This window comes from Aspergillus udagawae (assembly GCF_001078395.1).
Source record: "Aspergillus udagawae IFM 46973 DNA, scaffold_3, whole genome shotgun sequence".
Taxonomy (NCBI): domain Eukaryota; kingdom Fungi; phylum Ascomycota; class Eurotiomycetes; order Eurotiales; family Aspergillaceae; genus Aspergillus; species Aspergillus udagawae.
In genome coordinates this window covers 1,373,695-1,398,356 of record NW_025091266.1, presented here as the reverse complement: position 1 = coordinate 1,398,356, position 24,662 = coordinate 1,373,695, and the positions used below count along the sequence as shown (strand labels likewise).

The window sequence follows — 24,662 nt, the reverse complement described above, 5'->3', positions numbered from 1 at the left end:
AAGTTTAGATCCCAACTAGTAGAGTATCAACATTGCTATTTTACAGTCCCAGCGTCTCGATATAGATATTTTACAATAATCGAATTTATTCCTCTCAATGTATACCCTGCTTCACATCACAGAGAGGAGAAATCCATCTCTATGCAACTGCCGAGCAAAGAGCTATCTGTACCGCCTAGGGCTGCGACTTCACGAGCCCCATCGGTTTGAAGCCATTATTGCCAATCTGGAGAGAGCAATGGTAATTTCACAATGGCGTAAGATAATCAGGCATACTGTAGTACGTGGAAAGCAACGCTGGCCAGAAATCTGGGCAGTGAATTTCATCAGAGGTTCTGTATGCCTAGTTGTATGTTCTGTATCAATTCTTGCGTTGAATTCATTAGCCTATCAGCTAGTCATGCCACATATGCGCAATACACAATGTAATGTCGAAAAATAGTGAAAGTCAAGAAGAATCGGAACCAAATGCAAAATACAGGCCATCATAACTCCAACGTCGACGTGACGGATTTTATGAGTCAAACCGCAAATTCCACAGAATCATCCAGTGGGCTGCCACGGGTCTGTTCGGCAATGACAAGAGAAAAAGGAAAAGGGGGAAATATTAAGAGAGATAATAGAAAGTTTAAAAGTTAACCTCAACACGACCCTCGGCACCACCCTTCTGCAAAGTGGGGAGCAGGTAGGTGATGTCATCCCAAGGGTGTCTGTAAAGACCAGTGCGCAGTCTCTTCTGGTCGAGGTAGTGAGCAATAAGACCAATGCTGCGGCCAAGGACAAAGAGACCGTTGAGGACTCCCATCTTCATGTAGTCCTCAACTTCCTCAGGCGAAAAAGCACCGCAGTTGCGCATCAGGTCAACGAAGCAGACAGCAACACAACCATCGACGTTCAGAATGAGATTGTCCTTCTTGGAGGTGGTGACGGTCTCGACAGCGATGGCATAGTCGAGGAGCTTGGTGCTGGGGAAGTGCTTCTTGGCAAACTCCTTGACCAACTCTACACGTAGGTCAGGGTTGTTCCGGGACTTGACTCTGTGGCCAATACCAGGGACTATGCAACGGTCAGCATTTGCTCGACAGACGTTCGTTATCAGGAAAGGTCACTTACTCAGCTTGTTCTCCTTTCTCATGGTGTCAACAAAGTCACGGGGGCTCATGCCCTTGTCGAAGGCCTTGGCAAACTCCTCAGCAGCACCGTCAAGAGCACCACCGAAGCGAGATCCGATTGTCAGGAGACCAGAGACAAGGGCACTGATCAGATCCTTGCCCGCGCGGGTAGTGATAATGGTGTTCATAGCACCAGACACGGCCGGACCGTGGTCAGCAGTGAGCATGAGAACCATCTCCAAAAACTTGCTGGCATAGCGGGGCAGACGGCGACGGAACCACAGAAGGGACATGACACCACCGATGCCAATGTCCTCTCTGAAGACGTCCGAAATGGGCATTCCGGCGTACAGGAGCTCCTGGCCACGGTCGTCGGTGATAGTGGAAATGAAGGCAGCGGGCTTACGGATGAGACCCAACTCCTGGGCCCAGGAGTAGTCGATGGGGATCTTGGGAACCTGAGGTTCGGGCTGGGGCTTGATGATACCCTTTTTGACCTGATCCTCGTACACCTGCTTGAGGAGCTGAGGAAGCTCCTCGAATGTGTCGGGAACGTGGATACCGGCCTCCCTCATGGCCTTGTTCTTGTACACAGCGGTCTCGAGCTGGGAGTTAGCCGAGGCACCAGCGTGACCGAACTGAACCTCAGTCTTGAACATGCTGGCGCAGGTACCAATGGCCCAGGCGACGAGAGGCTTGGTAATGGTACCGTTCTTCACTGCTTCAATAACACGGTACTCCTCAACACCACCAACCTCACCGAGCAAGAGGAGGATCTTGCAATCAGGATCGGCCTGGTAACGCAAGAGGTGGTCGATAAAAGTGGTACCGGGGTAGCGGTCACCACCAATGGCGATACCCTCATGGACACCATCGGTGGTCTGAGAGATGATGTTGTTCAATTCGTTGGACATACCACCAGACTTGGAAACGTAGCCGACGGAACCCTTGCGGTAGAGCTTGGAAGCAACAATGTTGTCCATCATACCGCCGGTGTTACCGATCTTGAAAGCACCAGGCTTGATACCACCAACGGTAGCAGGACCAATAATGGTGATACCCTTCTCCTTGGCAGTAACCATGATCTCACGAGCACGCTGTTGCCATCGTTAGCCTCTTTAGTCTATGCGGGTAAATGTAAGCGAGACATACTCTCTCCGGAACACCCTCGGCGATGATGGCGATGGACTTAATCTGGGGACACTGCATCAACTCCATGGTGGAGCTGTAGACGGAACGAGACGAGGCGAAGTTCACAACGGTGTCAACGTCAGGGTGCTTGGCCATGGCCTTGGCGACATCCTGGTAGACAGGAAGGAGAGTCTCGCTGGTACCCCAGTACCTACGATCCCAGAGTCAGCAGCTGTTGATGGAAATACTGTGGCAGATGAAGGGACTCTTCATACATCTTGCTGACGAACTGGCCACCAAAAGTGTAGATGATACCAGCAACCGAAGGTGTGCTACGCTTGCAAATGAAGTCGAAGTCGAGCATGCCTTGCACGGCTCTGGGCTGCATACCGCTGTGATAACCATCAGCCCCGGCCATTGACCCTGTCTGCGGCCAGGAAACACTTACTATACGAAGCATCTCGTCTTGTTGTGGAAGAGAGTGTGAGTGAGAGGAGAGAGCACTCGGCTAGGAGGCTCGAAGCGAGTGATGTTGTCGTTGGCGTTGAGATTGCCATTGGCGGTGCCGGCAAGAGGAGCAGAGGAGGGCATGATGGCTGAGTACTCTGTTTCTCAAAGAATTGATCAGCACCAGTCAGGAAAAAGCAGCGGGATGCAAGGCAGGGGAGCTCAGAAAAGCACGGAGATGACGCTTTCGAGCTCGTTCAAGGAAGCTTGGAATGGCGACGTACCCGTCAACAGAGCTTCTTGAGATTGGCTTTAAACGGGACGGAAGGTATTATTAAGTAGGTAGATACAAGTTGAGGATATAGAAGGAATGAGTCGCTTCGACGGTCAAATGCAACTCAGAAGGAACAAGAGCCACCAAGGATGAGCACAAGGAAGGAAGAGGGGGATGAGGAGAATGATGAAGAAGAGCCAGAAGACGGGAAGGATTGGGATCCAAGGGGATTATGGGGGGGTGGTTTATTCTGAAGATGGAAAAAAGACGGGATCAAGAAAAAAATGAACCGAACGTCGTAAAAAATAACAATAACTGATTTAAAATAAAATAACTGAATTATCTGACGAGGGGGTTTCAACGATATCGGGGAGTTGAGGGGGAGCTTACTTTTCCGGACGATACCGTATCGGTACAATACCGCGACAAGCTGCTCTCGGTGGTTCCTTGATGGGTCGAAGACTGGACCAGTTGGGAACTAGGGAATGTAACTGCGTTGCAATTATTGAGCCTAAAAATAATTGATTAACTTTGCAGAACTGTATCTGCTGATTCTGGAGTGGCAACTAATTCTAGACACTCTCAACAAGATGTGAGGTGTGACTACACAGAAGATACCGTGCATCGTAAAGTGTGGAGTACCTCGAAGATCACCTCCAGTGTAAGTGCTCCGTACATGAAGTCTGGTTGCAAGTTACTACATATCAATCTCAACACCGAACTTCTTTTACGATCTCCTCGGGTGAATGAACGTGTTAGAAACTCCTCCTTTCCAGTCATGGTCATGCGTGGAATATCCCTCATCTCGGGAGTCAAGCAGAATCGTGTATGCCTAACAAGATGGAGCCGGACTGCGGAGTACTCGGTAGATTCTGTACCTGGATGTCGAACGGGCAAAAGAACGCTGCAGAGGAAACCAGTAACTCCGTACTCCGTAGTCTGTACCTTAGCTTGGTTGGGGCTAAGCGGTGGATCCTCTCGTACTAATGCGGACCCAGCAAACAGGAGAGCCCCTCGACCCTAACTCCAACCGCCGGACGCTAGTGATCTGCTCACCGAAAGATCAGTGTTGTCATCATGGACTGTCTATCTAGGTAGTACTTGTGATATTCAGTCTCCTTGATTATAGGTTTGAGAGGGGTTGTATACATGTGCCTTTCTGTTAAGTCTACATGGTAAATAGATTATTGATACGTGTACTATATGTGTACTCCATGTATGAATGGATCCTATCAACGATCTGATAGGCAATTGACGACATCAAGACGGTCTCGGGGATGACTCCGGGTTCGCGCAGCAACTCGCAGACAGTTTACGAACTTGAAATATTCGGTAGCATGTTCATAATCCAACAAAAAAAGGACACGAAGCGCAAATGACCCGAGAGTTGCCGTCTGGTGTCTGATCCCTCCTTTTGCTGGAATTCAGTATTGAGGCTACAGCGTAGGGTGTGTCCTGCCTCTAAATACCCGTGCCGAGTATCCCCAACGGAAGCTCTAAACCCCCTGGAGACGGTGGGAGCTAAATTTGATCGGTCCGCGGATGACACCTGGAACTTCTTTTTGGCTGTTAGTGTCCCTTTTAGTGCGAGAGATAGCAGGACCCACCCTCCTTCTTCCCCACTACATCTCAACAACTCGGGGGGTCTAAGCCTGCTATGCTGTATCGTACTCTGTATCTCTGAGTCTGGTCCCTCTCCAAATCTAGTCATTTCCGAGTTCGGCCTCAATACCGTACCTGACTCTCTGTAATTTTGAATCAGCTCCCCCCAAAGAAAAAATTGCCTGTGTTTTCCCCTCCCAAAGTCCTTTCGGACATTTACTGGATTGTTCAATTATTTTATTTGGAGGACTCAAGTCAATCGTCCGCGGTCACTGAATCCCCTCCACTTTCTCCTCCTCTCTTCTTCAATCCATCCACCTTCATCTTCTCCCTCCTTCTCTCCCACTTCAATAAGTCACTTCCTGCAGGGTGAATTGCTTGCCGACCTCAGCAACCAAAGTATCATCCTATCCCTCCTCTTCTCCATCTCTCTGTTATATCCTTCTCTTGATCCGGGCTCTCTTCCCCTTCTCTACATACAACCTCTCCTCAACCATCAGGACCTTCTCTTTTTGTCCTCCTCTCTGATCCTCCATTTCTATCAACATGTCCGCCAAGTCGATTCTCGAAGCTGATGGCAAGGCCATCCTCAACTACCACCTCACCCGGGCTCCTGTCATCAAGCCGACTCCTCTCCCTCCTTCCGCCACCCACAACCCTCCTCCCAGACTTGCCTCCATCTACTTCCCCGAAGACGCCGCTGTGAAGGATGTCTTGGACCAGACGGAGGTTGTCTACCCTTGGCTGCTGACTCCCGGCGCCAAGTTCGTCGCTAAGCCAGATCAATTGATCAAGAGACGGGGTAAGAGCGGTTTACTCGCTCTGAACAAGACTTGGCCCGAGGCCAGAGAGTGGATTGAGGCTCGTGCTGGCAAGGACGTCAAAGTTGAGACTGTCACCGGTGTTCTTCGCCAGTTTCTGGTCGAGCCTTTCGTTCCCCACCCTCAGGAGACTGAGTACTACATCAACATCAACTCCGTGCGAGAGGTAAGCGACTCTTGCCGATTCTCATCTTTCTGGCCTTGTCAAAGACTAATGAACCTTTCTAGGGTGACTGGATTCTCTTCACCCACGAGGGTGGTGTAGACGTCGGTGATGTTGATGCCAAGGCCGAGAAGCTTCTTATCCCCGTGAACCTGAAAAACTACCCCTCCAATGAGGAGATTGCTGCTGCTCTCTTGAGCAAGGTGCCCAAGGGCGTTCACAATGTCCTGGTTGATTTCATCTCCCGTCTCTACGCCGTCTATGTTGACTGCCAGTTCACCTACCTTGAGATCAACCCTCTCGTTGTCATTCCCAACGCTGAGGGTACCTCCGCGGAGGTGCACTTCCTTGACCTTGCCGCTAAGCTTGACCAGACTGCTGAGTTTGAGTGCGGTACCAAGTGGGCTATTGCCCGCAGCCCTGTGAACCTTGGCCTGGCCACCGTTCCCCAGGCTGACGGCAAGGTCAACATTGATGCTGGCCCGCCAATGGAGTTCCCCGCCCCCTTCGGTCGTGAGCTGAGCAAGGAGGAGAAGTTCATCTCCGACATGGATGCCAAGACCGGTGCTTCTCTCAAGCTGACTGTGCTCAATTCCAATGGCCGTATCTGGACTCTGGTCGCCGGTGGTGGTGCCTCCGTCGTGTACGCTGATGCCATTGCCTCCGCTGGCTTCGTCAGTGAGCTCGCCAACTACGGTGAGTATTCCGGTGCTCCCACCGAGACTCAGACCTACAACTACGCCAAGACCGTTCTGGACTTGATGCTGCGCGCACCTATGCACCCTGACGGCAAGGTTCTCTTTATCGGTGGTGGTATTGCCAACTTCACCAACGTCGCCTCGACGTTCAAGGGTGTCATCCGTGCGATCCGCGAGGTCGCCCCTGTTCTCAACGAGCATAACGTCCAAATCTGGGTTCGTCGTGCCGGTCCCAACTACCAGGAGGGTCTCAAGAACATTAAGGCCGTTGGTGAGGAGCTGGGTCTTAAAATGCACGTGTACGGTCCTGATATGCACGTCAGTGGTATCGTCCCTCTTGCTCTGCTGGGCAAGAAGACCGATATCAAGGAGTTCGGTTCTGCTTAAAAAATGGGAAAGAAATTTTCTTTGCTTTAATCATTAATTTCTCCGGCCTCTTTTTTTACTTACACTTTTTCCGTTTTCCTTTTTCTGTTCTGAACGCATGGCATGATACGGAACTTTTTTTTTCCCTTACTTATCTAGCGAGGACTGGACATACAAGCAGTATGACAGATGACACTGCACTGACAGGTTGAAGAAGAGAAGGGGATATCCATTTGTGCTGGAGTCAGCTGTTTCTCTTAGACTATATTCTTGGTTGATTGCGAGGCATGGGGTCTCTGCAGTGAGAGTCGATTTAATCCAATGATAACGATCGTCAATGATACATCTGCTGTAAATTAGATTCCTTTAATCCCACCTAAGAATGAAAGATAAGTAGTGGTAAGTAAAAGGCATTCGTCACTCGCAGAAGTATGGACTTGGATATGAACTCATCACGTGATACTGTCTCCATACATACAAACAGTAACAGTACCAACAGTTACACCTTACAAGTTCAAACACAAGACAAGGGGACAAGATAAGCTTAAACAGAGACACAAGAGATCTGTATACTAAATTAAAGTCATTCTCCACAGGAGCTCCCCCTGCCCTGCATTCAGATTGGGGGGGTTGGCCACGGCCGTGCGGGAATCAGGAAATCTTTTTCCATCTGGACGAGCTCAGCTTCCCGCTTCCGCACGCCCGCGGTGGAGGAGTTAGTGACGTCTGGGTCCCTTTCGTCGGAGTGGCTACGGGACGGCCCTTTGCAGTGAAGACCTAGCGTGACGAGATGGGATCTAAGGATGATAAGATCTTATGCTTTACGGTTTTGCAATTGGATGTTCTGTAGTTGTTTGAATGGTGTGGAAGTTCCTGGGGTATATAGACTTGTAGACTTGTTTACTATGGAAACTTGGACTTGGCATGGACCATTGTCGTAGGAATGATGCTCAAGGCTTCATGTATAAGGATTGTTTTAATCTACTGAACTCGTATATGAAGCCATCATGAATTCTAGGATGAACCTACATTGGTTCTCAAGTTACTGTTGGATCGAAGTGGTGGTGATTGCAGAGCGGGAACTATCCCTTAGTCAAGTTCGTCGGGCGAAAGGAAGATGAACCCATGAACGTGCTAGCGTGGAATCGCTGGTGAAAGATTAGCTAACATTAACAGAGCAATCCCAGTTGCTCAGGTTGAGATCATAAGCTAAATGCTCAATCCTTATGAGGCATCGATTGTCTTAATGCCTGGCAGCTTGTCTGAAACATGCCCTGGAATTAGGGCTCAATCTGGACTAGGAGAAATATACCCTTACCGAATGTATAGAGGTACCATTCTTGGCGTGAGCATATACAACGAGGTCTGATATTCTTGAGTTCACTCTGAATCATGACTCACGGTTTAAACTGTGCAAAAATTTGTTGTATGATGGATACAGGAATTTCTTTCACCCTTAGTCGATATCTATCTGCTAAATGGCAGCATCACGCCTGACAAATTTATACATCTGTCTTGCAATATATATGATCAACCACCGCGTCGAAAGGAGCGACTTACCCATCAAAGGAAGAAATGCACAGATTGATATTCGGACGGGCGAACCTGAATTGTCAGGGCAAGGTTATATAATGGTGTTCTGAAATAGAGAAGACCTCAAAACAGAAGGGCCGTTTCCTCCCCCATTTGGCGTACCAGGACCAGGCCTCTGGAAACCCAGACTATCTCGATTGAGCGAGGCGTTGCCACTGTTCAAGTACCGACCTGGCATATTGGTGTTATGAAATCGCTCGAACATGACGTTGTCCTGCGGTAAGCTTGACATTCCAGTCGACGGACGTACAGGGCCTGGGAGACGAGTTCTTTGTTGTGGAGTTGCATTGGAGATAGTTCCTTTGAATGTATCAGAATATCTTGCTCACCGGAAATAGATAGAGAGGGGCATACGGTTTCTCAAGTTCACTGGCACTGTGGGCGGTGGCATCGCAGCGGCATCAACCTTTTGCTTTGCGCCTTTTGAGCTCCCAGTTCCGCTCCGCTGATGCCGGTGTAGCTGTTCCACCCCTTCCATGTTGACAGGGCGCGGATTGCCCTGACGGGATGCCGGAGTCTCTGGCGGCCGCGACGCACCCATCGGTCTGCTCAAGCCTGATACTGAGGGCTCGTTTCCCGAGTTACCGAGCGAATTCAACGTTTGTGAGACAGTGTCCGACGCAGCGGTCTTCATTTGCGACCTCATAGCACGAGACTTGAGTAGGTTGTACAGATTAGTGATCTGAGCGAACTTCTTGCACTTTTCTCGGTAGAGATCGACAAGCTCCTGGTTCTTTTTGCGAAGCTGCTCTTCTGTTGTTTGCATGTCTATATTTCGAGTCAAAAGGTCATGTCCCCTTCGAGGATCTGTTGATAATGACGAACCGTTCAATTTAGCCTGGAGAGCTGATATCTCCGTATTTGCATTATGAATCACCCTGTCCATGTGTGTATTCAGAGTTGAGTATTTCTCCGTAAGCGACTTTCCAAGATACTCCTGGTAGAATCTGTCTCCTGTCAGGAAATTGACGCAGAAAGCGATGGACACGCTCAGCAATACGCACATCTCCTGCGTGGTCTGATAAGCCCAGAATACTAATGCTCGACTAGCGCATTCCATAATTGTGTTCGGATCTAGTCCACTCAGGACGCTGGTTTTATAGTCTTCAGAGGGATTGAGAACGGTTGATGCGGCGTCGTCCGGATTCACGAGGACGGTCTGGCAAGCTGGACAGCGACGCTCGCCGTGGGTGGGACGCGAGAGACCGAGAGTATCTGCGCAGGGAAGACAAAATATATGCCTGAGCAGGTCAATCTCCACCGTCGCCACTAACCAAAACGACTGAAGAAAGGGCAGTAGAAAGGACGACTTACGAACAAGTGGTGACGACTGCTTGCTCCTTCAACTGGGAGCGACATTTTAGAGCATTGCATCGAAGGTAGAAGTCCATGATTGAAGTGTCCGTTGTTTCAGGAACCTCAAGGATAGTCGAAGAGTCGAAGCTTGTAGTTGATGGACGCAAGGGTTCAGGAAGTTTGTCAAAAGTTCAGAATACTTGTACCATCCGCAGAGTGCAGCATATTGTCGACGACAAGATACTTGCAGCAACACCTATCAATATTCACTTAGAAGAACGTTCTTCCGTGACAGAATAAACCGGATTGGTTGTTCGGGTATCTAAAGAATATACATATGTTTTCCTCTCACTGTTTCATAGCTCTCTCAGCCCACAACGGCTCTCATTCCTATCTAGCCAAAGAGTCGCCAGATCAGAAGAAAAAGGTGTTTCCTTCAGCATCTCGCCGTGTCGTGCGCATTTTCTCTTCAAACTCGGGCCCCGGCTCGTACTCCCGCCACAAGCTCGCTGGGAAGATGTGCTTGTTTCGTTCATACCACCGTCTATCAACCACTTTCGTCAACGTCGCATCTTTATCGGCACCTTCTAATTGGTCACTACCAGGCCGTGACAGTGGATTATCACTAGAAGCTGCAGGAGGAGGCTCGTTGGAGTAGTCGAACAATAGCCCACCAGCATTTGAGAAGCTGGGTACTCGATTGGCTATAAAATAGTAAAATTCGTAGTGCTAGACGGCCAATTAGCACAGGACAATGAGCAAAAGCAGGTTCCACTTACATGTGGAATGATTATTTCTCCTCTGACCAGCATGAGGTCATCGACACTAATTCTGGCCCATTCCCGGCGATTGTCTTTCCTGCCCTTTGCGGCTCCGCTAGCACCTGCGACGCCTAACTCGGCACCGACTTTGCGACAACGGTCAATAAATAGCCATACCGGGTCTCCTTTCCTGACCTTGACTGCTCCCGCCGGTATATTGGTGCCATCGTAAAAAATGAACGGAATGAGAATCTCGGTATTTTTGACCGCCTCCTGCATAGCCAGAAATTCTCTGCGAAGGGCATCACGCGCCTCTGCTTCTGCCTTTAGTGCAGCCTTCGTCATCGCTTTCGGAGGAGGTGGGGCATTGGGGTTGGGTGTGATGCGCCGTGACGACGGCGCAGAGCTATCGTCCGCAGGTGTCCTCGACGCAGATCGCGGGACGCTCGTTTCGCGGGGAGTGGGCACAGGTTCGTCACCAGTATCATTCTCTTCGTCATCACCAAAAGAAAGCTTGCTTTTCATGAGTTGCTTCTTTTTCTTTTTCTTCGGAGGGCCCTCGCTACGGGGAGTCGAGTTACTGGGTAATTGCGATCAGTCAGGGAAGAGAAAGGAAGAAGCTTGCGCCTTAACTCACCCGTCAGTAACATCGCCTGTTGAAGGAGTAGCACTTCTTGAGTTACCGGATGTAAATCTTCCCAGCGACTTGTCGTGTGCCTCTCGTTCCTTTTGTTCTAGAACCTCTGCGCGACGCTTGCGAAAGTCGGAAAGATGGACTAGACCGACGGTCTGCGACTTGAGAAGATCCTCTGCGGAGGTAGTCTGGCTCGTAAATGAGCGCGGTGTGGAGCTGTGGCTCTGTTGTTCGGAAGGAGGCATGATGTATGTATTATTGATGACTGTGTCACTCGGGGTCGTTTTCAAAGATTCAAGAAGTCATCTATCCTGATGTTGTAGAGAGGTATTGTAATCAAAGTACTGACATGAGGCAAAGGGGCACGTGACCACGGTTCATTGAGATCGCATATAGTGGATCAAAGTCAGTCAAACACGTAAGAATCAGATGTCGTGGAAGACATATATGATGGAATTGTCATTATCAGAATGCATCTTACAAGTATCAATGACTGAGTAGTGGCTGTCATACAGAACGGATATGTTTGCTGAAGAGCAAACATGCCAAACCCGGCGTGCCGTTCGATCTCCGCATTAAACTGGCCGAGATTTCGTCATTTAACACTTCTCTCAATCACAGATTTCTCTGTTTCTGTTCGAAATGATGATGGAAGATGACGATGACGATTTCTACGATCCTGCCGATGCAGTACCCGTAAACCAAGCTCAGCATGCTCCTCAAAACCAATCGAACGAAAAACCTCAAGAATCGAATGAAGGGGTGGAGCAGGACGAGGAGGAGATAGAGGTGGAAGAGGATGAGGTTTGCTCACAACACGCGGTTCGGTCTCTCACGTCGACTAATATCCTGCAGGATGAGTTCAATATCATCACAGAAGCTCCTCCAGATGCGCCTCCTTCGGAAGTGTAAGCTGTCGATTCCTCCAGTACCTCAGCTGAATAGCATTTGATCTAACGCCGAGACAGACCACATCCTCGTCATGCCAACCTACGAGCAGAGCCCCAAAGACCTTCATCAGCGGACATACCGATTGTGTCAAAATCCGTCACGCCTACAGTAACGCCTAAAATCGAAGCTGCCACTCCGGCGCCTGCCAGCGCAAGACCAGCCGTGCCTCAGAAGCCTGGCTCCGCATACCCGCCTGTGCACGCGTCGACGATCGATGTCAATGCGAACCCTGTCCACCCCGCCACAGGCAAGCCGATTCTGTCGACAGATATGGACTCGGACTTTCCAACCGAGGACGATAAACCATGGAGACGACCTGGTTCAGATATCACCGACTACTTCAACTACGGATTTGACGAATTCACCTGGGCAAGCTACGTTCTAAAACAACAAGAGCTACGGAAAGAAGTTGGAGACCAGAAGAAGCAATTGGATGATATGCAGAATTTCTTGACCATGGGTCTCCCACCAATGCCAGGAGCTCCGGGTCCTGCTGCGCCTCCTGGCAGCGCGCCGCCAGCTATGCCCGGTATGCCAGGAATGCCAGACATGTCCCCCGATATGCTGCAGGGCATGCTGGCAAGTATGATGTCGCAAGGCATAGACCCGTCCTCTATGGATCCCATGTCTTTCATGCAGCATGCACAAGCGATGATGGGAGGCCAGGGTGGTGCTGGCGCCGGGCAGCAGCAAGGCCAGCCTGGGTTCGGCGGCCAGTCGCAAGGATCAGGATTTGGAGGACAAGGTGGTGGCCAGCCTCATATGGGATTTGGAGGTTACGATCAGAGGGGTGGGTTTGGCGGCCGAGGACGAGGAAGAAGATGGTAGAACTAAGGATCATGTCTTCTATTACCGTGTTGTAATGTTCGATTTGCTGGGTCAGAGCACTCGGAATAATGGGTCGGATCTGGTGGCGTTCAGTTGTATACAGTCAGTGTTAACCATACCACTGCGCATGATCTTTAGGACCATGAGCTTAAGCTATTCGCAGCTAGAAATTCGGGGAAAAGGAGCTGTCGCAGGCGACTGAGCTGCAGACTGGCATTGGAACCTCCATTGTAAAGTCAACATTGCAAACCCTGGCCAGATGGATCAACCCACTTTCTCAAAACACAGCAAATAAATACAGTTCATCGTATATCGTGCAAAAGACAAAAGGCAAAAGCATTCGACATGATACCCTCGGCAGTGTTGATGGAAGCTCTCCGGTCTTGGCATTCTGGAAATTTCTCGCGGCCCGGCGAGTCCAGATCTTCTTCCCCCAGACGAGCTGTCCGAACATCTTCTTTTCTTCCGTACTCTCCACGCCTTGCACTTGATACATTTCTTCATCCCTGCTCAATTAAACCGAATCAACGAGTCTCGCACTCTTCTCCTCACACATCCATACAAAATGGTACGTGTTTCTAACTGTCCTGGGACCTCAAGGACCACCTTCGTCGTGACAATTGCTCCATTAACGATGTCTTGATCTTGATTGTCTAACTCATTAATTGGTACATGTCGCTAACCTTGATCTCTTCTCTCGATCAGTCCGTCCTCCGCAACATCAAGAACCTCGCTCCCCTCCTGGACCGTGTCCTCGTCCAGCGCATCAAGCCCGAGGCCAAGACTGCCTCCGGTATCTTCCTCCCCGAGAGCAGCGTCAAGGAGCAGAACGAGGCCAAGGTCCTTGCCGTCGGTCCCGGCGCCGTTGACCGCAACGGCCAGAGAATCCCCATGAGCGTTTCCGCTGGTGACAAGGTTCTCATCCCTCAGGTACGTATTGGGTCATTCTGGATGCTTATCTCCGCGCGGATCCGATGCACAGCAGATATTGGATTTCTCTTTCGATGAAGTGGCTGACAGATCTTGCGTTACAGTTCGGTGGTAACCCCATCAAGCTCGGCGAAGAGGAGTACACCCTCTTCCGGGATTCTGAGTACGTTCCCTTGTAGCATAACGATGTCCGCTCCTTGATAAGATTGTACTGACCTCTGCGATAGGATCCTCGCCAAGATCAACGAATAAAGGAACGAGCCCTTTCTGTTTTTCTCCCCCTCTCGATCGCGAGCTGAGAACGCCCAAGTCGGAGGCCGTGTAATATATACCGTGCAAAAATCATGAACTCCTACAACACCTCGAAAACACTGTGTAATTCCAAATCCAAATCCCTCACCGTCATGGTCTAAAAAATGTCACAGCCAATGCTGTCTCTTTTTGGGCTGATTTTGTCTGCGCATTTGTTGTTATAAAGCGTGAAACGACCTTGTCTTCTCCAGCATACTACTATGGATGTACTTCTAAATCTAGCAATCGTCATGAATCACACCGATTCAGGTGTGATGAAAACGAGTAATATCAGATATGATAAATCTCCTCTCAAGTCGATGTCCAGTACATTGTGTCTAGTTTCTTCCACTCATGGATCCACAAAGGTTGGGATTGTTCTCCACCTAAGCAATACCGGCTTATTCTTAGGCTAGCTTAACTACAGAGGTGAATTCATAGTTCCACATCAGCGTCAAATTTAAGGGCCCAGTCACACTGCCAGTCTTTGTCGAGAACATGGTTGATTCGCCCCATCATCCTGTCACCTATGAGCTCACCGAAAACTTCTCTTCTTCGATCTGGCGCCATCTCGATAAACCTAGCTAGACCTTGTCCACCTCTGCCCTCCCCGGAGCTGGGACTGGCAGCAGTACGGGGCGTGTAGCGTATATAAGCCCTCTCTTCTTCGTCTTCCCGTCTGAGGTATACCAAAATGGTTTGCGCAGCATATGGGTTCAATCCAGCCTGGCGGAGGAAGAGCTCCCAGACGGTTGTTCTCATCATCAGTTCCGGACTCAATCGGCTTTCCCGGGGCGAGTTGATCGGTGTGAAACTTGTGCCGGACGGAATCCGCTTGGGATTCTTAGGAAGTCGAGCAATGTGCTTGTTCGCAAGTGAAAGGACCCATCCCGCCAAGGTTTCTGGGCAGGAAGGTAAAAGCAATGGGCTGATTGTTGCATAGGCGGACATCGAGTTGCAAAAAGCAGTCAACGAGGCGATGGACGCTAACACTCGCTTGTCCGCTGTTGGGCCCGATTGTTTGACTTGCAACTTCTTGGAAGAAGGTGCACTATGGCATATGAACAGGTAGATTCGTTCGTAGCGAGGGGCGAGAAGGAAGATGCGTTCTCGGAGTGGTGAGTTGATGCATTCGATGTTCGTCTCAGCGTGAGTGGACTTATGACCGGGCAGGTATAGCTGCGTTGTCGCCTGCGATGTAGTCAGTATTATACCAGTACTCGGCGAAATTATGATATCTGCTTCGATTTGAAGAGTGGGATTGCTGTTCATGCGAGAAGTAGTATGCTTGCCCTGAGGCTCACTACCCGGATTATTGTGGTTATAGTCTCTATATACGATTGCTGGCTGGCCTGCCATTCCTTCAAGGCAGCGTACGAGCCGAAGATGACTCTTCAGAATGGCGGTTGATAAGAACAGAATTGGCTGTTCTCCCATCTGCTGATGGAAGCGAGGAAGTTGTGTGGCTGTCAGTATTACATTCGGGCCGTTGTCGCTTTTGTCCGGCTCTTTTAAGCAGCTTGGGGGCTTCTCGGTGCTCACTGCCTCACTTAATCGCTTGGGAACGTCGTTGGTTGACATTTTCTCTGGGAAGTATGGGCTTTGCGTCACTGTATGCCGTTTATTGTTTCGACTTCTTGTCTCCATAAAGGCGGCCAAGGAACCCAGAGTTGTAAATGAGGGTACCGCTGGCTGCTTCTGCTTCTCCTGCTGCTCGAACTGTGAGGCTCTGACGAAACTCTCGTTGGTAAGCTGGCGTTTCCTTTTCCTTTGCTGTAAAGGTTGATTGGTCACTGTGGGAGAAGTATTGGTCAAAAGCCGAATCTGACCTGGTGCAGTCAAGCCACTATCGCTGGCCATAGAAGCTCGTTTATTACTCCGCTGGAGCCTGGTCGGGGATCGCCCTAGTTTTGTGATAAGCTGGGAATCAAGGACTGGTGGTGTTGGAACATTCAGATCCGTTGATACAATGCCTGCTTCAACAGCTATGCTGCTGAGTGATATTTTGTTGGCCGGTCCGTGAGTGCTGGAGAAATGGAACTCGTGAGCTGTACTATGAGCGGCTGACTCTTCTAGGTCAATATTAGAACACTGAAGGGACGCTTCACATGCTGCGTCATTTGTATGCGAAGAATAGCAGGATGCCGACGGGGAGATTGATGGAGGTCGAGATGGTACAAGTACCGCTGTATCCTCTTCGACTGGAGCTTCAGTCGCCGGCCATTCAGGTTCTTCGTCCGACACCTCAGGTTCTGCTACTTGGGCGGCATGTGAATCTGGTTCTTCATCCTGAGAGGGATCATCGTGCTTGGCAAGCTTCGGTATATTTAAGTCCGTCTGGAGTTGTATATCTTCTGACTTTCCTTCGCCTCTTGCCCTTTCACCTGCAAGCGTGGTAAATTCGCAGGGCTCATCGAGGCTTAACGTCGCTGCATTTTCCCAAGGCTGCCGTCCTTCAGCTTCTGATAGGTAGTGATCTGTCTGCAACACACCATCGGCACCTCCCATAGAAGTCCAATGTACGCAATCGAAGACATCAGGGCCCTGAGTTGCATCAGTAACTTTCCACAGATGGCTTTGTAGCTTCGATATTCCTAAAATCTCGGTCGAGGCAGGACTGGGTAGCATCTGGAGCTCTGGCTCAGGAGAGGGACCTTTGAAGGACAGGTCATCCACATCCAAAGGTGCAAGAGCAGGAGGTTCCGAACGGACAGATATTATCTGTAAGTGATAAGAATCAAGTCAGTGTTTTGCTACTCAACGCTCCTCAAGATACTCACTGGTCGGATGGTATTTGCTACAATATCATCCAGATGATTCGAAGACGCATTTCCAAGCTTCATTGCATCTTGTATAAGCATGAAAGACTGCTTGTTGCAGTTGAGCTTCTCATTTCTGATCTCTTCCTTAATCTCATCTGCCTTCTTCACCAAAGACTCAAGTTGATACTCGGGACCCTCCTCGAGAGGAGGCAGGTCCATTTCCTCGAGATCGTAGAGTACCGGCCTCTTGGGAAGTGCCGAGTGCGTCTCATAATCTAGACTAAAAATGGGAGGTTCCAGCTTGATCTTGTTGAGACGATGAAAGGCCGCCAAATCATCTTCCAGGTTGGATTCAAATTCATGAGTTCTCACGTCACGAAGGACTTCTGATAGAAACCGAATATCCTCTTTTCTCACATTAAGCTTCTCTTCGCGGATAGCTTTCTCGACAGATTCTTGCGTGGTGAGGAGGTATTTATCTAGCGATTTCAGCTTGTCTTCGGGCACCGGAGGATCATCTGGCGGCAGTTTCAGGGAGTGATCGAGCTGCTGGCTTGGATTGATTGCGGTATAGTCACGAGCAATTCTATAGAATCTGGCATATTCGAGCAGAGATGGTTCGTGTTTGGCTGACATTGAGAATGATTCAGTGGAGTGGATTGGGCACTACGATACTAGCAGTCTCCTACTGGGATAGACGCTGTGATTCCTGAGCTCAGGCACGTGTGTAAGCCAATTCCTCAGTCATAAGAGCTGAACATCAATGAAGATTCGCTAGCTCCTAATTAAAATATATGCTGGTGTATATTATTCAATGCTGTAGTATTACGGCAATATCATAAAACGTTTCCTACATAAGAAGCAGCATCCACTTGATCACTCTCTTCAGAGGCATATTTCGGAAGCAACTAATATTTCGTATCTGTCATAAAGCGTTCATCATGTTTGCTCACCCTCATCGAAAGGTGTGTGTGCAGTAAGTTCTCTCGACTCAGAGCCGTCAAGGATAAGGAGAAGGGACCAGCTCTCGAGGTCAATCGTTGTAGTTGGATTGACGCGAGCCATCCTTGTTCACGGGCGGTAGGTTATAGTAAGCATTATATTCCTCCTCCTGGGATTTGCCTTCGGGGTCGAAGTAGGGGCGTTCAGCGTGGCAGGCGACTCGGACAGCATGACGACGGTGGGGAGCAAAGCCGTAAGAAGCGGAATGATTCTATCGAGAATGTCAGAAGAGACCATGATGGAGAGTATCTGCGCATTACTCACTGTTGTTCGATTGTCCCACAGAGCCACATCGTTCTCACCCCATTGGAAACGAGCGTGCGCCTCCTGCGTGGTGGCAACAACCTCGGTTAGGTACCTTATAATGGCGTCACTCTCTGTTTTGGGAATTCCCACAATCTTGGTTACAAAGCCAGGATTGAAGAAGAGACTGTTCCAACCAGTGACCGGATTTGTGCGAATCAAAGGGTGCTCTGTGGTGATCGGCTCACGACGAACAGTTCGACCAAGAGCTCGCGAGTCTGATGCCTGCATGTTGGCTGTATGGAGAGCAGTCAAGCCCTTCAGGTAGTTCTGCATGTGCGATGAGAGCGCGTCGTATGCCGCGTATTGAGACGACCAGAGAGTGTCACCACCGCCTCCTCGGGGAGGACCCGTCAAGACCTTCAATAATGTGTATGATGGTGGTTGAACCTCGTAGGTTACGTCGGAATGCCATAGGAAGCTCGGGGAAAACAGCGCTCGTTGGTCGGAGGAGTTGTCCCCAGTATAAACGACATGCACGTCTTCCAATCCCTTCTTCCTTGGTACAGCAGTAGTGGCATGCTACATCACGGTTAGACACCAGTTACGCTCACGACGATTCTGGGGGAGGCAAGACTTACTCTGTGCAACGTCCCGAAATATTTCCCCAACTCCCGTTGAGCTTCAATATCAAAATCCTTCTGATTACGGAAAAATACCACGCCACGGACGGCGATCAGGCGGGCAAGGTCATCCCTTTGGGCATCATTGAGTCTGGCCAGATTGACCCCATGTATCTCCGTTCCGATTCTCGGTGTGTAGTCAAAGACGTCGGTTGCATCTTGGAGCAAGTGACGGAATTTTGGGTCTCCGCGAAGCCCTTTATCTTCGTATGGAACCTTCCCTATAGCTTCCCACTGAACATCTGGAAAGGAGGGCAAAAGATCTTCATAAGGGTAATCGTCGTGTCTCTTGACTGTTGTGCGTCCTGGCTCGTACCAAAATTTGTTGTGCTCTGCAGTCTCTTTCTTGGGAACGGTAAAGTGACCAAGAAACGGGGCAGCCGCTGGTTCCTCCAGCAATGGTGCCATGGTGTACTCTTCAGTTTTCCTTTCGCTTGTGATATATCGTAGGCTAGTAGCAATTAGGGCTAGAAGGCGGCTGATGTACTATATATAAAGCAGTGGAGAACGAGGATTAAGGAGGGAAATGAAGTCTCGATGGACCAAGGACTTGAATATTGCCGTCTTCAGCTTTACTTACATATATACCAGCAGCTGGGAGGTACCACGAAGCATTGCGTGCCAGTATTACGCATCATCTATGAGTCGGGTTTGGCGGGAAATGGCGCCATCTCTGGGGTCAATCACCCAACTATGTTACCAGAAATAGAATATCCAAACAACACTGGGCTGCAACTCTAAGCCAGAAAGTGGATTTGATCAAGTTGTATCGCCATCATGATCAGACATCACGTCATATCATTCAATTGAGGCTCGATGGCGCAAACAAGCCGTCAGATCTGACTCATTCAGTGATCAGTAGGCAACCTACCACCATCCCAAGCGTCCACCAGCAGTTGTTATTCTTGTATCTGTACGGAGTTCATCTAAGATCATCTATCCACGGCCCGTAAAAAATACAAATGAGTAGGCAAGTACACTGCAAACAGCCCTTTTAGTGTATATAACGAGTATGCAGTTGAAACAAAGTTGGAGCCGGCGTCCGGGAGTGGCTGTGAGCTGCATCTCTGGCGTGCGATCACGCAACTCCGCCATTCTCTTGCGTTTGCGAGAGAGGCAATGTGGATCATCCATGGGTACCATATATTCATGGCCACCACCGGGGATTGGTTGGCTGGCCTCGTTATTTTTGTTTTGATTCTCTGCACAGCGGAAATTCTGATTCACTACGATGGTGATTACATCTTGAGCTATTAGACGTAAATAACACCATAAAGGAAGGACATGTTGCTGATCAGACAAACACGTATATTTTTAAATATCAATGTTTATCGAAAAGAGCACAATACTGTCATCTCTCATTTGTAACGCCTGGCCCTAATACTCATGCTGAAATACAAGACTTCTCTTAAGTAGTGATAGAAACTGAGGTTCCTGAAATGACCCAAGATGCTTGACGCCACTTTAATGCGCATCTCACCGCATTATGCATGCCGCTCGAGTCTTATCATTAATTAAGCCTACCATCTCCCGACGGCGGACCCAATACCACTTCCTGCACTTGTTCTGTGACCGCACCGAGCCTACTGGCAACGCCAAGTATACCGTTCTCCACATCTCCAAGCACTGCTGCAAGATCATTGAGCTTCGATTTCTGGGTACCAGCGGCCGCTCCATCTCGACTTCGTGAAGCCACAAATTCTTGAATCTGGCGGTTTAGTGAAAGCTCGATACCATGGAGGTGGTCTTCAATCTCTTTCAAATTGCCGGTATATCGTTCGAGAACCGTACCCATCTCATCAGAGCGCTGAGAGAAATAGTCGACAAGGTTTACTGGCACACCACTGATGGAAGTGGCAGACGACGGGTCAGTCTCGACGTCATCCGGAAGAGCGAGAGTATTCTTGCGCGTGGATCGCAACGCCTGGCGATCGGACCCCTTTTGATCCTGGGCTGACCACCACCCTGTGCCTCCTGCAGATTGATATTGCAGGGGTAATTTTAATGTATCGATGGCACGGAACGCCACTTGTGCCTCGGCTGCATCGCGAGACACCAGGCTGCGTAGTTGATCAATATCGCGAGCGTCGTTCTCCAGCGCATGCTCAATGGTTTCCAGTTTGCCTTGAACGAAATCCACATCATTTGGAATAGTCTCGGCCTGGCCCGCGATTGTAGGAAGCATGTTGGAGACCTCGTTACACAGCTTGATTTGAAGGAGGACGTAATTGTCGAATTTCTCCAACTCCAACCTAATTTCATCGGCGCAACTCTCGTATTTTGTCGTCGGTAAGAGATTACTGAGATCTACCTTGACCCCGGGAACCACTGTTCCAGTTGTGGCTGTTTGCTGAGTCGACAGTTGGGGCGCGGCATTTTGGTTCCCAAAGAGAGATAGCGTGGGTTTCTGTGCTTGTTGCTGCTGTTGTGTGTTGGTAAGGTTGCCGCCACCACTAGAATTTCTCATTGATTAGTCGATGAAACAAAGAGGGCCAGTGCGGATCACTCACAAGAGGCCACCCCCAGTTGTTGTAGAAGACCCCAGACCGCCAAATAGCGGTTTTGACTGAGCCTGTGTCGTGGACCCAAACAACCCTCCACCAGTACCTCCACCTTGGGCCGTGGTAGTGCCCGTGCCTGCAGTCCCCGAAAAGAGTCCACCAGTTGCAGGTTGCGAGCTGGCCGGGGTAGAGCCTCCAAACAGACCGCCGCCAGCAGCAGTGGTATTAGTAGGATTTTGCTGTTGTCCACCTAAGCCGGAGAACAGACTTGACCCAGTAGTTGAAGATTGTTGCGTGCTCCCGCCCCCAAGGTTTCCAAAAAGGCCGCCCGCTGGCTTTGACTGCGCATTGGCGCCTCCCAAGTTTCCAAACAAACCACCCGCGGTGCTCGTTGTCCCTGGTGCAGCTGTAGACGATGTAGTTTGAGCATTAGATCCGCCACTACGCGAGGGAAAGTCGTTAGCCTAATTGAATCGCGCGATTCATGAATTTGTGGCTCCGATCTTAGAGCTGAAGTTCCAGACCGAGCTCTGGACACAGGCGCACTTACAAAAGTGAATTGGCGGAATTGGTGTTTATGGACAGGCCGGTTGAAGGTTTTGCGGAAAACATGATGGAAAGGAGTCGGCTTAAATCAGGGAGTAAAGGACGGGATTCGATAAAATCAACTCGCACCTCCCCTACCGCTCTTTCTTTCAGCTGTATGGATGTCGAGGTAGTGTAGGGGCAAGAGGCGCAAAAATGTTTGGGCAGATAACTGCAAGCGCAGCGCTGTTGCAGATATCAGCGTTACTAAGGTAAGGAAGGTAGCTGGGCACCTACACCCGGAGTGGACTAGTGGGAAATTGATGTTAATATTAATGGGGAAAGATACACCGGGGCCGACGTTCCAACTTCCTCCGCCGCTGTAAGCCTGTACCTCGCTAAGGTAGACAGGAAATCGCACCCGGCATCTGCAGAACACATAGAATCGCATACGGGGATCCTCACGAATCGACCTCATTGCCATTCGAGTTACGTCTATCTAAATCGGTGTCACAACACTGACATATATGGATCTATCCCTATTCAAACCGAACATTCTGTAGCTTAGGAGATTCGCCAGTTGGCTTCATTGATTGCCCATTGTACTCACTGTGATGCTCGGCTGTTTGTCATTTGCACTTGCCGCCGAGACATCCATCCACTTCCGTCTAGTTCACTATATGAAGCGCAGTGTGATTGCAGGAAGGTGAATAGTTCCCTCACGGTCACCAGAGTTCTTAGAAGTGATGCGATGAAAAGCGTGGAGGAAAAGTTTCTGCAACTCTCCTTTGTTCTTGCATGGTGCCGAACTGTCTTTCGAATGTCATATATCAGAGTCCTGCTCCTCTTAATATAGTGGACATTGAAAGTTTCCTATGCAAGATGGTTGAGAACAACTCTTTGGTTCAAAGCCCAATATGCGTGGCATCAACTCAAGTGGACGATGCACAGGATATCGGAGTCAATGTCCAGCCATCTCTCAAACGAAGTCGGGACCTCTCCTTTATGTCAACAGAGGAGAGCAGTAGAATAAATCCACCTCTAAATTACGTGAAAGGCGCGGAATGGTAGGTTTTCGGAACCGACCTAATTGAATGCACGATTAATGAAACCGTGGCTAACAATTGCTTGCATAGGTCTCCGGATGGTACCACACTTTTGACTGATTCTGCAGACCATCATATCAGAACCTATATTCTGTAGGTCATGCTGAAAGGGCTGAGACGTTTCTGGACTAACGAGCAGAAATAGGCCTCCGGATTTGCTGGAAGGGACATCATCGCCGCATCGGCTGGACCCTTACTCTGTTCTGCCTTCAGCAGAGCCAACGTACGCCACTGCCATCTATCCTTTCTTCAATCTTCGGGATACATCTACCACTCTGTTTCTCTCATCAGTCCGTGATCACCCAATTAGACTCGCGTCTGCGCTTGTGCCCACCACTGTGGCAACTTACTCGCTCATACATCCGACGACCGAGGCATTCATTACGCCTCACTCAATGGTGTATCCGCATGCGCTGGGCGGTACGCACTTTCTCACTGGATCCGATAGCCTGATATGTCTTTTCGACGTATCTCGTCCTGGGAGCGAGGGCCCCGTCGCATGGATGCCTACAATACCCAGTAAGCGTAAGCAAATGGTAGGTGGAGGAGTCGGGATGAAGGGTATCATCTCGGCCATGGCCATCAATCCTGTGGGAGATGGTATCTTGGCTGCGGGTACATTTTCGAGGCAGATAGGTCTGTATGGGGCGAATGGGACTGGAGAGTCTCTCGGGACCTTTAGCATTACAAAGACGGACGCTCATCGCCACATTGGCGGCGCGGGCGTCACGCAACTGCTTTGGAGTCCCTGCGGAAGATATTTGTATATTGCCGAACGGAAAAGCGACGGAGTCTTAATATTCGACATCAGAGTCACCGGGCAGCTTCTTGGCTGGCTAGAAGGTAGAAGGGCCGTCACAAATCAACGCATGAAGATCGATGTTGTACCTGTCGCACAGGGCGAGTCCCATGAGATCTGGGCTGGAGGGACTGATGGATATATGAGGGTATGGCGAAATCCTACACACACTGTCGGACCGCAAAAATGTGACTGGGAATGGAAGGTTCATGATGGTAAGCTATGAACACGAGTTGATTGAGAGTCCAAGGAGCTTACAATAAGGCATGCAGACGCGGTGAGCAGTACTGTTTTGCATCCCATGGGAACCATAGCAGCAACGACTTCTGGTCAGAGGCGCTTCTCACGTGATATAAGTGCTGTGGACGAGACGGTTCCTTCTACGAAGAAGGTCGATAATAGCCTGAAAGTCTGGTCGATGCCATTCCTAGATACCACTGTCAGTTGAATGATTGACCTTAGTGGTGTTCCAAGGAATGAGAGTTCAAGGTCAAGCTTTGAGCCTGGTTGTGTTCGTCAGTCGAGTAAGAGTGCGCAGTAATATGCTACTGGTACGTGGATCTGCTTGCAAAATGATAGAGGAACTCAAGGTTGCTAAACAGCTCAATAGCCCGGTTGAGAGGCTGTCATTGCGCCTGAATTTGATGGGGTCTCACCAGCTATTGTACACTGCTTCTGGTCGGGTCCTCAAGGAGCGCAATCCTCTGCCCAGTGCATGAGCGTCTCAACAATATCGTTGTTGCGCAACGCAGCACCTCAATGACCTATTGTCTCCAGAGCCTCAATCAGACGCACAATTAGACCGCCATCAACACTTCATTGCCAATACCACCATGGAATCAATTGTCTCGCTTGTTGATGTGCATGGCTTTGCTTCGAGATGCTTCGAAGACCTATTGTGTCCCATTGAACTGGGTCATGTTCGAGTAGCAATCTTGCAAACTTGCCCTCATTATTTCCACTTTTGGAACCATGGCCCACCCTACTATGTTTGCAGGCCCCATGCACATGGCATATCCCGCTGTGTTAACGGTATCTCCCGTCTACTTTCAGGTTTTTGATGCTCTGTTATTCACCTCATGCTTGCTGGGCCCAACCTCCCTCCCTCTACCTTCGAGTCTCATCTCGTCAAATCCAACTTTC

At 49.7% G+C, this 24,662-nt stretch overlaps 10 protein-coding genes across 10 annotated transcripts; 4 read left to right on the top strand and 6 right to left on the bottom strand.

Moving 5' to 3' along the window:
• Positions 1-628: 628 nt before the first annotated feature.
• Positions 629-2,834, bottom strand: Aud_004345 (putative ATP citrate lyase, subunit 1; the record flags this gene model as incomplete). Its single annotated transcript, XM_043289285.1, has 5 exons — positions 629-1,056; positions 1,114-2,209; positions 2,265-2,454; positions 2,519-2,635; positions 2,692-2,834. 5 exons carry the CDS (start codon positions 2,832-2,834, stop codon positions 629-631), a joined length of 1,974 nt encoding a protein of 657 aa, XP_043145220.1.
• Positions 2,835-5,112: 2,278 nt separating this feature from the next.
• aclA (putative ATP citrate lyase subunit (Acl)) lies at positions 5,113-6,635 on the top strand (the record flags this gene model as incomplete). The annotated part of the gene is made up of 2 exons (XM_043289284.1): positions 5,113-5,553; positions 5,616-6,635. The coding sequence occupies 2 exons, from the start codon at positions 5,113-5,115 to the stop codon at positions 6,633-6,635; spliced, it is 1,461 nt and encodes a 486-aa protein (XP_043145219.1).
• Positions 6,636-8,238: 1,603 nt separating this feature from the next.
• Positions 8,239-9,598, bottom strand: Aud_004343 (uncharacterized protein; the record flags this gene model as incomplete). Its single annotated transcript, XM_043289283.1, has 4 exons — positions 8,239-8,507; positions 8,562-8,975; positions 9,033-9,448; positions 9,522-9,598. 4 exons carry the CDS (start codon positions 9,596-9,598, stop codon positions 8,239-8,241), a joined length of 1,176 nt encoding a protein of 391 aa, XP_043145218.1.
• A 319-nt stretch (positions 9,599-9,917) lies between these two features.
• Positions 9,918-11,143, bottom strand: Aud_004342 (FAM50/XAP5 family protein; the record flags this gene model as incomplete). The annotated part of the gene is made up of 3 exons (XM_043289282.1): positions 9,918-10,232; positions 10,283-10,844; positions 10,902-11,143. The coding sequence occupies 3 exons, from the start codon at positions 11,141-11,143 to the stop codon at positions 9,918-9,920; spliced, it is 1,119 nt and encodes a 372-aa protein (XP_043145217.1).
• Positions 11,144-11,540: 397 nt separating this feature from the next.
• On the top strand, positions 11,541-12,677 carry fip1 (cleavage polyadenylation factor subunit FIP1; the record flags this gene model as incomplete). The annotated part of the gene is made up of 3 exons (XM_043289281.1): positions 11,541-11,702; positions 11,754-11,806; positions 11,867-12,677. 3 exons carry the CDS (start codon positions 11,541-11,543, stop codon positions 12,675-12,677), a joined length of 1,026 nt encoding a protein of 341 aa, XP_043145216.1.
• A 672-nt stretch (positions 12,678-13,349) lies between these two features.
• On the top strand, positions 13,350-13,859 carry Aud_004340 (GroES family chaperonin; the record flags this gene model as incomplete). The annotated part of the gene is made up of 3 exons (XM_043289280.1): positions 13,350-13,607; positions 13,712-13,770; positions 13,835-13,859. 3 exons carry the CDS (start codon positions 13,350-13,352, stop codon positions 13,857-13,859), a joined length of 342 nt encoding a protein of 113 aa, XP_043145215.1.
• A 474-nt stretch (positions 13,860-14,333) lies between these two features.
• Positions 14,334-17,296, bottom strand: Aud_004339 (uncharacterized protein; the record flags this gene model as incomplete). The annotated part of the gene is made up of 2 exons (XM_043289279.1): positions 14,334-16,619; positions 16,679-17,296. The coding sequence occupies 2 exons, from the start codon at positions 17,294-17,296 to the stop codon at positions 14,334-14,336; spliced, it is 2,904 nt and encodes a 967-aa protein (XP_043145214.1).
• A 397-nt stretch (positions 17,297-17,693) lies between these two features.
• On the bottom strand, positions 17,694-18,996 carry Aud_004338 (TauD/TfdA dioxygenase family protein; the record flags this gene model as incomplete). The annotated part of the gene is made up of 3 exons (XM_043289278.1): positions 17,694-17,873; positions 17,927-18,487; positions 18,547-18,996. 3 exons carry the CDS (start codon positions 18,994-18,996, stop codon positions 17,694-17,696), a joined length of 1,191 nt encoding a protein of 396 aa, XP_043145213.1.
• A 1,102-nt stretch (positions 18,997-20,098) lies between these two features.
• Aud_004337 (nucleoporin FG repeat-containing protein) lies at positions 20,099-21,701 on the bottom strand (the record flags this gene model as incomplete). The annotated part of the gene is made up of 3 exons (XM_043289277.1): positions 20,099-21,041; positions 21,099-21,530; positions 21,640-21,701. 3 exons carry the CDS (start codon positions 21,699-21,701, stop codon positions 20,099-20,101), a joined length of 1,437 nt encoding a protein of 478 aa, XP_043145212.1.
• A 795-nt stretch (positions 21,702-22,496) lies between these two features.
• On the top strand, positions 22,497-23,967 carry Aud_004336 (uncharacterized protein; the record flags this gene model as incomplete). The annotated part of the gene is made up of 3 exons (XM_043289276.1): positions 22,497-22,681; positions 22,866-23,734; positions 23,792-23,967. 3 exons carry the CDS (start codon positions 22,497-22,499, stop codon positions 23,965-23,967), a joined length of 1,230 nt encoding a protein of 409 aa, XP_043145211.1.
• Positions 23,968-24,662: the final 695 nt, after the last annotated feature.